This window comes from Podarcis filfolensis (genome assembly GCF_964270895.1).
Source record: "Podarcis filfolensis genome assembly, chromosome: 1".
Classification (NCBI taxonomy): domain Eukaryota; kingdom Metazoa; phylum Chordata; class Lepidosauria; order Squamata; family Lacertidae; genus Podarcis; species Podarcis filfolensis.
In genome coordinates, this window is record NC_139604.1 from 29,981,715 (window position 1) to 29,994,978 (window position 13,264).

At 44.8% G+C, this 13,264-nt stretch overlaps 1 protein-coding gene across 5 annotated transcripts in view; it reads left to right on the forward strand.

Annotated features, from left to right (window-relative positions):
* Positions 1-8,146, forward strand: part of FAP (fibroblast activation protein alpha) — a 58,281-nt gene extending 50,135 nt beyond the window's left edge. For all 5 annotated transcript variants that reach the window (XM_083577189.1, XM_083577191.1, XM_083577190.1 and 2 more), the window contains 5 exons: positions 2,465-2,564; positions 5,191-5,255; positions 6,536-6,608; positions 6,919-6,992; positions 7,803-8,146. In XM_083577189.1, the coding sequence (XP_083433315.1) occupies positions 2,465-2,564; positions 5,191-5,255; positions 6,536-6,608; positions 6,919-6,992; positions 7,803-7,901 (411 nt within the window). In that variant the 3' untranslated portion in view covers positions 7,902-8,146. The remainder of the gene's footprint in view (positions 1-2,464; positions 2,565-5,190; positions 5,256-6,535; positions 6,609-6,918; positions 6,993-7,802) is intronic.
* The last annotated feature ends 5,118 nt before the right edge of the window (positions 8,147-13,264 follow it).

Genomic DNA, 13,264 nt, shown 5'->3' on the forward strand with positions numbered 1-13,264 from the left:
CTGTCTGTGGACAAACGCCGGCTCCCTCAGCCTGAAAGTGAGATGAGCGCTGCAACCCCATAGTTGCCTTTGACTGCACTTAACCATCCAGGGGTCCTTTACCTTTTTTACCTTTTGCCCATTAGCTGAAGGATGGAAGGGAGAAGTGATGCTTACAGATTTCCCCCTTCAGTCACTTGTGCCCTGCAATAATAATAATAATAATTCTTACTGGCCTCCATGGTCCCCATCTTGCTCTTTGCAGATGCTAAGCCCTCTGTCTCTCTGAGTCAATTGGTCCAGCTGTGAACTCATCCTCACCCACTAGTCCCCAGTTATTTGGATTTTTTGCCAGGAGGCAGCAGAGGTGGGTGACAGCCACCATTCCACCCTAGATGGCAGGCAGCTAAGCATTTCAGCATTGTGGGTGTGATCAAGAAGCAAGGGATTATGTAACTGTGTGGGATGATCAGAGCCTGCTTCATGATGTGTCTTGAATACGGGGCACGAAGGCACTGCACTCTGATGCTCCAAGTCTTTATTTAGCTGCTACACACCAGACTTCTGTCAGTAGCTCTGTGATTTATTTCCTTTGAGAAGGCACTTGATGAAGATCCATGCAGAATGTTGTCAGTGGGCTCGTCCCTTGTAGCTCCCGCTTGTCCATCCCATTCCTGTGCATGTTTACTCAGGAGTAAGTTCAGTAGGGCTTGCTTCCAAGTGACTGTGCATAGGATTGCAACGTTGCAGGATAATCCTGTGAATGTTTACTTAGAAGTTAGCAGGTCCCACTGTGCACCATGAATCTTATTCCAAATAATGTTTATTTTTAGATACAGTGGTACCTCGGGTTACATATGCTTCAGGTTACATACGCTTCAGGTTACACACTCTGCTAACCCAGAAATAGTGCTTCAGGTTAATAACTTTGCTTCAGGATAAGAACAGAAATCGGGCTCCGGCGGCGCAGCAGCAGGAGGAGGCCCCATCAGCTAAAGTGGTGCTTCAGGTTAAGAACAGTTTCAGGTTAAGAACAGACCTCCGGAACGAATTAAGTACGAATTAAGGTACCACTGTGCTACATTTTATGGCCACCCAGTTTTACCGCTTCACAGTGACTGGAAGAGGTATCTAGCCAGTCTATGTGAGTGTAGTTGAAGTCACCCATTACTACAACATTTCCTCTTTGGGGTGCTTTCTTGATTCCATTCTGCATTTCAAGGTCTTCCTTGTACATCCCCAGTACTAAATTACTCTTCAGGCCTGGCAGGGCTTTTTTCCAGCCAGAACCCACCATTGTAAGAGAACAAGGGAGTTCTCTTATGGTGAGTTACAGCACCACTTTGTCTAGAGAAATAGCACCGGGGCCCAGTATCACCACCCAGCCTATCCAGAGGGTTGGAGACCATTCCAGAAATGTGAAAAGCAACACATCAGGAACAAGGAGGGAAGGATGATTAACATCAGGATTGACTGCCCCAGTAAACCATGCCCCCTGAGGTTGTCGCCTCACAAGGCTTCCTAGGTTGGCCACGCCTGAATAAAGATATAATAATAATAAATAATAATGATTTTATTATTTATAGCCCACCCATCTGGCTGGGTTGCCCCAGCCACTCTGGGCCGCTTCCAGCACATATAAAAGCATGATAAGACATAAAACATTAAAAACTTCCCGATATAGGGTTGCCTTCAGATGTCTTCTAAAAGTTGTATAGTTATTTATCCACAAGGAGGGTGTCACTGCCGAGAAGGCCCTCTGCCTGGTTCCCTGTAGCTTCACTTCTTGCAGTAAGGGAACTGCCAGAAGACCTTCTGAGGTGGATCTCAGTGTCAGGGCTGATTGATAGGGGTGGAGATGCTTCTTCAGGTATACAGGGTCGAGGCCACTTAGGGCTTTAAAGGTTAGCACCAACACTTTGAACGCTTGGAATTGTATCAACGTTGTGATCTTCTGCCTCTGGAGATCCTGCCACCTGAGGAGGCCACCTTATCTGGCTTCATCATGGGCTTGCCCTGGTACATAGATACAGCAGAAAGTTACTTCACTGAATTTTTCTAGTGCTGTCCCATCCAAAGAAAACTAAATGCTCTAGAGCTGCTGTGGGAATGGAACCACTTGAGGAAATGAGGATTGCTTAATGCTACCTGCCTTGCAGACTCTTTCCCTTACTGCTGCTTTCCCTCCCACTGCTCTTGAGATTAGCAGCATAGCAGAACATCTGGTCACAAAGGACTACACCCCTAGGAATCAAACTCACAAGGAAAGCTACTGCATAAATGGAAAGAAACTGCGCAACCCATTTGCTTGTCCCTGTGCCTGGTAGAGAATTACTCAGACTTATACTGGAGAATCCTTGGCTTATGTTGCTGCCTCAGCTGCCAAAGCAAATATTCCCTTTGGCTTTCGTGCTTTGCCACTTGGATTCTTAGAGAGCTAATACTTCATTTCAAGGTTACTAATTTCCATCCCGTTTCTTCCTAGTCTTACGGTGGCTACGTTGCCTCGCTGGCACTTGGGTCTGGCACTGGAGTGTTTCAGTGCGGGATGGCAGTGGCTCCTGTCTCCAGCTGGGAGTATTACGGTATGGAAACAACTTGTCAACATCACACCTTGAAAGCAGGGCATAGACAATGAATTGTTTTAGCAATGATGTCACTGTGAGGTGCTCTGCCGCTTGCGAAATTTACAAGAACCGCTGGCCTCAGCTAGGAACACATTCTTTAGAATACACACACACACACACACACACACACACACACACACACCAAGCATGGTTCTCTTTGGCTAAGGTTGCCTTTTGGGGTTACACACACACACACACACACACACACACACACACACACACCAATCCCCAAGGCCGGTTTGCACAGTTCCTGGTTATTACAGCAGTGAATATTGGAGAAATATGAGAAGCTGAGCTGGCAGTTAAGGAATGTCTTTCATTTGGAATAATATTGTTACAAAAATTGTGTGCCACCCTCACTCTCTGCTGCGCGATAGCAAGGGTCCATGTTTTCCTAAGACTGCAACCCAAACCCCACTTACCTGGGGGGAAGTAAGCCCCACCAAATTCAACAAGGCTAGCTTCTTCCGAGTAGACATGGTTAGGATTGCACTCTAAAAGGATGGAAAGTAGGGGAATTTGGGGGCAAGGAGGCTCTTTCCAAGTACAGCAGAGACCATCCTTCACTCACAGACAAGTGTGTAATTATTGGGACCAGATTCAAAGGTCCCCCCCCTCCAGCGGCATTTTACATGTGCAGCAATCCACACATAGGAACCCATTTCCACGTGTAGCAAGACTGAATTTATAAATAAAAGTTTCTTTGGCATAAAGAAACCAACTTGCAATTTATGCATTTTATGGAGGATTGTATTAAAATCACTCATCGCAGCCTTCCTGAGTTCTGAATACGAGACAAGGTTTAAGAAGCAGTTAGCTTAATAAATTTTCTTTCCCTTTGCAAAAAAATATTTGCACAGACTGAATTACGTGGTTGTCTGTGGCCCTTTTACAAGGAAAAAAAAGAGTTTGTTTTGGTGGATGTTCATAGCCTTAAGATACCGCCAGCCTAACATTTATGACTACGGCTCCACCAGTCCCCTCCCATGACTGGCCCCGACTACTGCTGATTCTTTCCCCATATTGCAAGGCAGCTATTCCCAGAAGTAAAGCAAAAACACTCCCTCTGCAAATTCCTTAGGGCCTGGTGCCGCCAAACTTAAGCACTGTTAAGTTCTTGCGATGCTAAAGGGAGAGATAAGCACATCTGCTCAATTCCTTTCCCAGTGAGATCAGTGGGATTTTCAGAATGTAAACTTCGGCTGAATCATGCTTTTAATGTGGACCAGGACTGCACAACATGCAACTATGCTGGGAGTCATGTATTGTGCTTTGCCCTGCATTTTTGAAGCCCCAGACAGCTCATTATTGAGTCCTCAGAAGGCTACTGTACATGAATTGCAGGCCATTTTATACACTAGTAACAAAACTGTGGAAACTTTTAGGAAAAGTTGTACTGTATTTCTAAGGTTTGATGGCTCATAACAATGTTTTTAAGAATAAAATTAATATCATTAGAAAGATACAGTCATACCTCATGTTACGTCTGCTTCAGGTTGAGCGTTTTCAGGTTGCGTCCCGTGGCGACTCAGAAGTACCAGAAAGGGTTACTTCCGGGTTTCGCCACACGTGCATGTGCAGACATGCAAAATGACGTCACATGCATGCGCAGAAGCAGCAAATCACAACCCGTGCAGATGCGGGTTGCGTTCTGCTCATGTTGCAAACAGGCCTCCAGAATGGATCCGGTTTGCAACCAGAGGTACCACTGTACTTTCATACAGAATATAATGCAACAAACTATGTTGGATTATTTTTATTCTGAAGACAGCATATCCATATTTGGTAGTGATGGAATAAGGTGCATAAGAAGAAGAAATGGAGAAGGTTTGCTGCCTAAATGCAATGCAGCTGCCATCTAGTCTGGGACTGATTGACAGCAAAAGGCGTGCAGAGAATTTGTGTGATTAATGGTACTCTAAATGGTGAGATGTTATGAAATACCCTTTATCTTTGGTTTTTGGGGTGTATGCCTTCTTTTATTTTGCTATAACCTTTGATACTATAAAGGTGATTCAACAAACTTTGTTGCATTATATTCTGCATTGGATTGTCTTTCTAATGATATATGACTTTATGGTATTATTCCCAAAAAGACTGATGTTATGAGCCACCAAAGCTCAGAAATACAGATTTTCCAAAAGCTTTCCATGTTTTGGCCACTAATGTATGTCTGGTGACCTGTGTCCAGTGGTTCACGAGTTACAGCAGGGCAAATGTCAGGTTTTAACATTCTTTGTGGGAAATTAAGAGCAATGTCTTTGAACATCTGAATGCAAGGAGTAAACCTTGCTGACATTTGCTATTCAAGAAGAACATCAGATGAGCCTGCTGGATCTTGCCAATGGCCCATCTAGTCCAGAAACCTGTTCTCACAGTGGCTGACCAGAGGCCTATGGGAAGCCTGCAAGCTGGACAACACTCTTCCCTTCTGTGGTTTCCAGCAGCTGGTATTCAGAGGTGCACAGCTTCCATCCATGGAGGAAGACCATCTTCTCTCTCTAATGGCTACTAGCCATTGACATTCTTGCATATGGACTTTGGTGTGTGTATCCTGCCATCAACATGTCATTATATCTTGCAGCATCCATCTACACAGAGCGCTTTATGGGCCTCCCAACCAAAGAAGACAATCTGGAGCACTACAGAGTAAGAATAACGAAACATTTCCCTCTCTTTCTTCTTCTCCTTTTACCAGTTAACCTCAACTTCCTTCCCTGCCTTTCTTTCCTTGGCTTAGTGGTATGTGTGCCACTTCTACCATCCACTGCTTCCATGATACTTGACTGTAGATTTGGAGAAGTTGGTAGCAGAAGAGAAAGGAGGGAAAGGGGTTGAAAATTGTTTGATGAGAATGGTTTGTTACTTTGTGCACTGTTGTCTACTCAAGGTCAGAGTCTGGACCTACTAATTAGAAGTAGGCCTCTTAGCTTTTTAATTTCCCTCTCTCTCTCTCTTCACTGGACTCAGCTACATTAGTAAAGGAAAAGCATTTTAAATGTGTTATAACATTGTGACACCAGGTGCCACTGTAAAGTTCCATCTTTCACTAATGTGATTTCCCATTATGAGGTTGACAACACGTTTTCCTGAAATGTTTTTTTTTATGTGTCTAGATCCAGCCACTTTCTTTAAATTCCTTTTCTATTCCTTTTTCTTCTTCTTTACCTTTGTAATGGTTATAGGGGTTGCTCGTGCGTAAGTTGCCGCCACTCCTGGCTAGGTTGCCTGGTTAAACCTTTTCTGTCTGGATAGCCCTTCACTTCGTGGCTGTTTCAGTCGCTAGCAGAATCCATCAGTGGGAGTTTCTTGAACTTCTTCCAGCAAATAAGTTCTTTGACGCCAAGTCTACGCCTACTTTCCCTGCGCGGAAGTCTTCTGCACAGGGTGGGTGTGGGTAGCGGAGGACCCATGCTCTCCCCGCTGGTCTCCGGTGAGGAGTCCTGGAGCCCCCTCGCCGATTCCCCCATCTGCCCCCCTTTATCCCTGGTGTTACGTTGATTTCCTTCCCCAGCCGATGAGTTGCCTCTCTCCCTGCTGGGCCCTTCTCCAGCATCGCTTGGGAGCCTTGCCTCCGCCTCTCGCTCCGATGTCAGTTCCCTGACAACCTTCAAATTGTAACACACCAAAATGCAATCTCTGGGAAATTAAAAAGGCAAAAGAGAAAAGAGAAAATAGAAAAAAGCAGCATGTCTAGCAGCACATCACAATTGCTACATCAGGTAGAAGAATCATTAAGTGAGCCACCAAGACACTCAGCAATGTTCAAGCTTTCCATGGGGAAGAAAGCTCAGAAGTCACCAGTCTAGTAGGGAATCTGTGGGGCCAAGCCGTTCTTACTGCTGATGGTCGCCACATCATAAAAGGGTTTTATGTTTGACAACCACTGAGTTGTTCATTTCTGTCTCTCCCCGCCCTCCACTTTGCAGAATTCGACAGTGATGGCAAAAGCAGAGAACTTCCGTGATGTGGAGTACCTTCTCATCCATGGAACAGCAGATGGTGAGGTTTATGAAAAGCTAGTACAGATACTGAGAAATCACTTTGGTTAGGAAATGCTAAGCTTTCTTCTGTGCCCACGATTAGGGTCAGTACTCGCAATACATTTTATGTTTTTCTTTCCAGCACATCAAACAAAGCTGACTCATTGTTGATCATGATTCTATGTCTGCTGTAGAGCTTAATAACTCATGGCATGTCTAATGCAGCACAATTGTGTGCTTTCTGGTATTTTACCAGGTGTGTTTGGGGTTTTTTTTTAACCAGTCGTTTTCATTTTGTGTCTCCCCCCTCCCCCATTTTCTTGTTTCAGATAATGTACATTTTCAGAACTCAGCACAGATCTCCAAAGCCTTAGTCAATGCACAAGTGGATTTCCAGGCAATGGTAGATATTATCAAACAATTTAATTATAATGTTGCACTGTTTGATTCCAAGATTAGGTTTATCAGGGACTGTATGTACCGGTGTAGCTCAGCAGGAGAGCACATGCTTTGCAGGAACTTCCAAGCAGAATTTCCAGTTAAAGGATCTCGGGCATATTTTTTTTTTTAAATGTATTGAAAACATTAAATGGCCAGAACTCTAAAATCCTTCTAATTGTTTTTCACATTAAAATGTTGTTTTTAAAAAACAAAACAACCAAAGAGAGAGAGAGGTTGAACTGCATCTCCTGAAGCACCATGAAATACCTGAAAGTCACCTTTCCCTGATCACTGATAGATATGAATGGTTCTGCTTACTCTGTACATGCTCAGAGGTGCACTACTCAATATTACTTTTGTGCTCCAAGAATAAAGATGTGTGGCTGAAAACAGGTTATATAGCTAATGCTTAGTTAGCTGTAAAAGCTGGGAGACAGTTGGATCCCTGATGGATCTTTGGAACTGCAGCCCTGGCCATTTCCTTACATGCAAGTTTAAGCAAATGGGAAGAGGAAAATCACAGATATTTATTGTGTCCTCTGGAGGGCTAGGTTTACTTCTTTGGTTCCTGAAACAGCATACCTTCCCTGTGCCTCATCACAGGTTGAGACTGCCTTTGAAACTCTTTTCAAAAGTGTGATTTGCCGTGTAGCATTTGGGGGCAGCAGGGAGGGGAGGGTTGCTGTTCGCAGAACTAGTTTCCACTGGTGCTTTAGATCTTGGTGCTGTAATTAATTATGGGGTTACAATACGTGTTTCTCTTCCTCTTCAGTGGTATGCTGACCAGGACCATGGGATTCCAGGCCTTTCTCTTAAGCACCTCTACACCCACATGACCCATTTCCTCAAGCAGTGTTTTTCCCTGGCTTAAGGAGAGTCTCTCCTCTCTGTGGGCCTGCACAGCAAGGAGAATGACGCGTGCTTTGCTAGAAAGCAACACGAGCTGCGCAGATTAAGCATATTCTGGAAGCGGGATAAGAAAGCGAGAATTAAAGAAGGCTTGGCATGGACAGTCTCTTGTGAACACATGAGCATTAGCAAATAATATTACAGTTTGCGTCCAGGTACACATATTTGTTAGGAAACAAATGAACAATAAAATAAAAATAAAAACAAGTGTTTTGAAGGCTGCACATTTTGCTTCTTTTCCTCCTTCAGTCCTCAGGGGTCAGATACATGTATCCATCGTGGAGTAGGGGACAGGGTGCCAACTTGAATAAAATATTGGGGCACGTAAGCTCGCATAATCGATCACATGATGCAGTGCATGCACACTATTTGAATGGCAATGCCCATCAACTTTGGGGGGGCAGCCCCCTCAAATATTTTATTGGAGGGGCTGATGCCCCCTCGGTCCCTATGGTAAGGGAGTATTTCTGAAAGGGACATAGCTCTGTGATAGAGCATGCTCAGTCTCTAGGAGCTCCAGGTAAAATATGGTCTGCCTCAAATCCTGGGGAGCTGCGGCCAGTCAATATTGGCAATTGGACCAATGGACTTACTTGGTTTAAGGCAGCCTGCTTTGTTCCTACAGGAAAAGGTAGCCTAGACTGTGTTCACACTTCTGTTTCCTGTGCACTCACTGCCTTCCTGGTGCTGGGTTTTTTAATATATGCGCACATGACGTTATCCAAAATGCATATGCATCCTGTACTTTGTTGTGAAATACTACTGTTGGATGCGTTGTTTCTCAAACCAGCTTGACACCAATTGTTGGGAGTCCTTAAGCCATTCCTAATTCATCTCCAGCCAATGAGACGAACACCATAAAAACATCCCCGCCATTCAATGCCCTCTGGTGTATGCACAAATGGAAACGAATCTGCTGCTAATTAATCTGTGTTGGTGCAAATAGCTCTGGGGGAAGTGCTGTGAAATGCACTGGCAGGAACACATTACTGCCCTCTAGGGCAGTAATGCGAACACCTTGTGATGCCAGGGGGAGGGACTGTCAAATCCAAAGCCTTACTGGGCTCACGTATGGCAGATGATGGTGTTGTTTGTGATTCAAGGACTTATCTTGAGGATAAGAAAGACACATGGACACGGTATATTAGGTTAATAGGCTAAAAAAGGCCACAACTTTATTGATTACAGCATGTGAGAGGTATTGGCTTAGGCATTGGATTAACCACAGCGAGTGACTCCACCACCTCAGGGAGGGGTGAGTCTATCAGGGGTTAATGGACGGGAAGCGTTTGAGCAGTGAAACCCCGCCCCCAAGGCTCCACCTGGTTGGTTGGCTACACAGGGGCGTGGCGCGGCAGCTGGGACGGCTGGGCAGGGGCCAAAATACCCCCTGCCAACACGGAAAACAGCTCCCACTCGCAACTCCTCCCCTCTGCAAGGAGGAGAGGCTTTCTCTGGTCCTCTCCTTTTCATGTGGGGAGGACACTGTGTCCCACCCCCCAGCTTTCCCCTCTCCACAGTCCCAAATCAGCTCCAACCAGCTCCATAGCTGATGTCTTCCCTTCCTGTTTTCTGAGGATGTGTCTGGGGACTTTGAGGCCTTTGGATCCCCTGATCTAGCCTCAGCACACACACTGTTTGCTGTTGCCCACTCACTCCCCAGCTCAAGTCTCTGCACCTGCGAAAGAAAGCGGACCTTCTCTGAGGTCAGATGGAGATCTGTTCTCTTGCAGTCATGACACTCTGTTGGAGGCCATAGGATTGTTCTCCAGTGAAATTAAAGGAAGCCCAGGTAGCACAAATGCATCATTGCCATGAGAAATAGCAATCAAGCGATGGATTGTTCAAGGGCAAAGGTGGGCCATGACTCAGTTGCAGAGCATCAATCCCCAGCATCTCCAGGTTGGGCTGGGAGAGAACCCTGCCTGAAACCCTGGAGAGCTATCAGTGTAGACCAGTGGTGGCCAGACTTGGCCCTCCAGCTTTTTTGGGACTACAACTCCCATCATCCCTAGCTAACAGGACCAGTAGTCAGGGATGATGGGAACTGTAGTCCCAAAACTGCTGGAGGGCCGAGTTTGGCCACCACTGGTGTAGACAGTATAGAGCTAGTCTGACTCAGTACAAGGGACCTTTCTCTGTTCCTAATATGGTAGCTACCCAGATGTTGTTGGATTCCTGCCATCATCCATGATCTTTGGCCAAGCTGGGTGGGGTTGATGGGACCCGGAATCCAACAGCATCCGCAGGGCCCCATGTTGGCTGCCTCCGGTCTACTGAGCTAAAACTGCAGAGGTAGGGAGTTGACTTGCTGTGCAGCTATCTTGTTTTGTTTCAGCCCATCTGATTCTCCTGCCATGAGAAGACTTTTCAGACAGCAGACACATCTTTATGTAAATGCCTCTGCCAAGCTGTTTTTGACGATTAAATTAAACTCTGATAGGAACTCTTTTAGAAAATATTAAATTCAGCAAAAGGGTTTTTTGGAACCGCTGCCAATTAAGAGCGTTAATGAGCTTTTTGTTGGTAATGTAATTAGAATTCAGCTGCTCCAATTGTTAAAGGGGGGGAATTATAGCTCAGAGAACGTTAACATTTTAAAAAAAGCAAATATAACACAGAAGAGCACTAATTTAAAGAGTGATTATATAGGATCAGCAAGGAGCCTGGAAGCAATGTCTCTTCCATTCCATAACTTTGCAAACAGGGGAGGAGCTGGCAGTAACAGAGCCCAAACCTCTGATCCCTTGAACTGATACAGCTTTTCTAGCCACTATTATGATGGCAAAACCTTCCTAAGGTTCCTTTTAATCTGATCTTCACCTCCCTTGAAATTCCTTGCATGTTTGGTCTAGGCGGGAACCTCTGAATGAAATGTGAGATTTCACATGTGACGAAATCCAACGGCAGTTCCAGTTTGGTGCAGTGAAATTGCAATAATATACACACTTACAGCGCAGTCCTAACCACGTCCTCACAGAAATAAATCCTATTGAATTAAGTGGGGCTTTCTCGCAGATAAATGAGGGTTTAGGCTGCAGTCTCGGTAGGGAACTAAAGCAAGGCAGCCCATGTGCCCTACTTTAGAGGACAATCCTATATTGCAGGAGCGGGAAACCTCTGGTAGAGGTCCCAGTTTGGCCCGTGAGGCTGTTGTCACAAAACCATGGCCACCTGCCACACATCAGAAGTCATATGTGACACTACCCGGACACTGTGGTCCAGTGCCGAGGGCCTTCTGGGGGCTCCCTCACTGCGAGAAGCCAAGTTACAGGGAACCAGGCAGAGGGCTTTCTTAGTAGTGGCACCCGCCCTGTGGAATGCCCTCCCACCAGATGTCAAAGAGAAAAACTACTGCCAGACTTATAGAAGACACCTGAAGGCAGCCCTGTTTAGGGAAGCTTTTAATGTTTGATGCATTGCTGTATTTTAATATTTTGTTGGAAGTCACCCTGAGTGGCTGGGGAAGCCCAGCCAGATGGGCGGGGTATTAATAATAATAATAATAATAATAATAATAATAATGTATTTTTCGCTCTATAAGATGCACCAGACCATAAGACGCACCTAGTTTTTGGAGGAGGAAAACAAGAAAAAAAATATTTTGAATCTCAGAAGCCAGAACAGCAAGAGGGACCGCTGTGCAGTGAAAGCAGCAATCCCTCTTGCTGTTCTGGCTTCTGGGATAGCTGCGCAGCCTGCATTCGCTCCATAAGACGCACACACATTTCCCCTTACTTTTTAGGAGGGAAAAAGTGAGTCTTATAGAACAAAAAATACGGTAGCTGATGGAAAGTAAAAGGAAGCTCATTGGATTGGGGACTGTGGGGAACTGAGTTTTGCAGCCGGTCTCCTGCAGAAAGCAACATTGCCGGCTATATGGTTGGGGTTTCCCAAGTGCTGAGCACAGGGCTGGCAAAGTCCAACGTGCTATGTTTCCCAAGCACCTGGCAACCAGCCAACTGCCGGACACCTCAGAAATGCTGCACAAGTGACTTGGACAGGTGGGCAGGACAATCACCTGATGTCATTATGTCAGCTGAATGACATAATCCTACTAACATTTTCACAAGTTTACAGTTGTTTTCCAAATACTTGTTTTCTTGTTAGACCCACTAAATCTGCATATTCTGTCATTTTTAATTGCCAGTCCTTCTTATCTGGGACCTTGCTCACTTGCCATTTCTGGGCTAACAAAATCCTAGCTGCTGTAGGGGAAAAAATTGATTTTTCTGAGATCTAGGTTCTTCTGTCTGTACCATTCCCAAAATGTGGTTTTGAAAAATGTAACATTGAAAAATAGAAATAATTTTTTAAAAAAGAGATCAACGAATCACAAGAACGAAGAAAGAAGAACCTTGATAGCAGGCTAAGCAGACATTAAGGTCACCTAGTTGTAGTCTTCCCAACAATGGCAGGTTGTATTTCTATTTTAAAAATTACAGCAATTATTTCCAAATGTGTATTTATACATAAAAAGCACGTGCAATTTCAACTCAAATCTGTGTCCTCTTTTGGAAGGGATGTATAAGCAAATGCCCACATAAAATAAGACAGTGGAACACAGTGGTGTTCAATAAGTTTCAAAGAAGTGATTCATAGATGGAATGAAATAAATAAATGAAATAATCCTAAGCATGCACAGATTTCTTCGTTGGTGGGCCCTGCAAGAAACTTACCAAGAGGACGTTAGTGCACTGTGTTCCTTTGGGGTCTTCCTTATAGAGATTTAACATTTAACTTAAACAGGCAGATTTGGATCAAGTCTTTTGAGCGGGGGGGGGGGTGCTGTGCATGCTGAGCAAATCAAATTCAAATGCTGCGAGCAGCAGGGGGGAGCTCCAAGCAACTGAGTAAATGAGGCACTGCAGTTTTAATAGGTCTCCCAGATTTAACCCATAATAACTGCAATATATTGCTACTGTTGCTTTAAGACCAAATCGGAGAGGCCCTCTAGCAAAATAGATTTGTGTCTCCGGTTAGAAGAAGGAGTGAGGTCAGATTTGTAATGATTTACACAGGCTGCCAAGACCAAATTCCTTTAGACTTTTCTCCCCCTCCTCTAGGGAAGGAAAAATTCATATGAAACAATTGAGACATCTAGGAGTTTAGCGACCTGTAATGTGCAGATGCACCCACAGCCTGCCATCCAACCAAAAGCAGCAGCAAAGGAACACTTGCGACCAGAGGTGAAGGAGAAATTCGATTCAGTTCACATTTAAAGCCAAATCAATCAAATCCATACTTTTTGAAACAATATGCAAACCGAAACGCTGCTGGCCTTTGAAGTTCGCACTCATCTGAATTTTGCAATGCAGGTCTTGT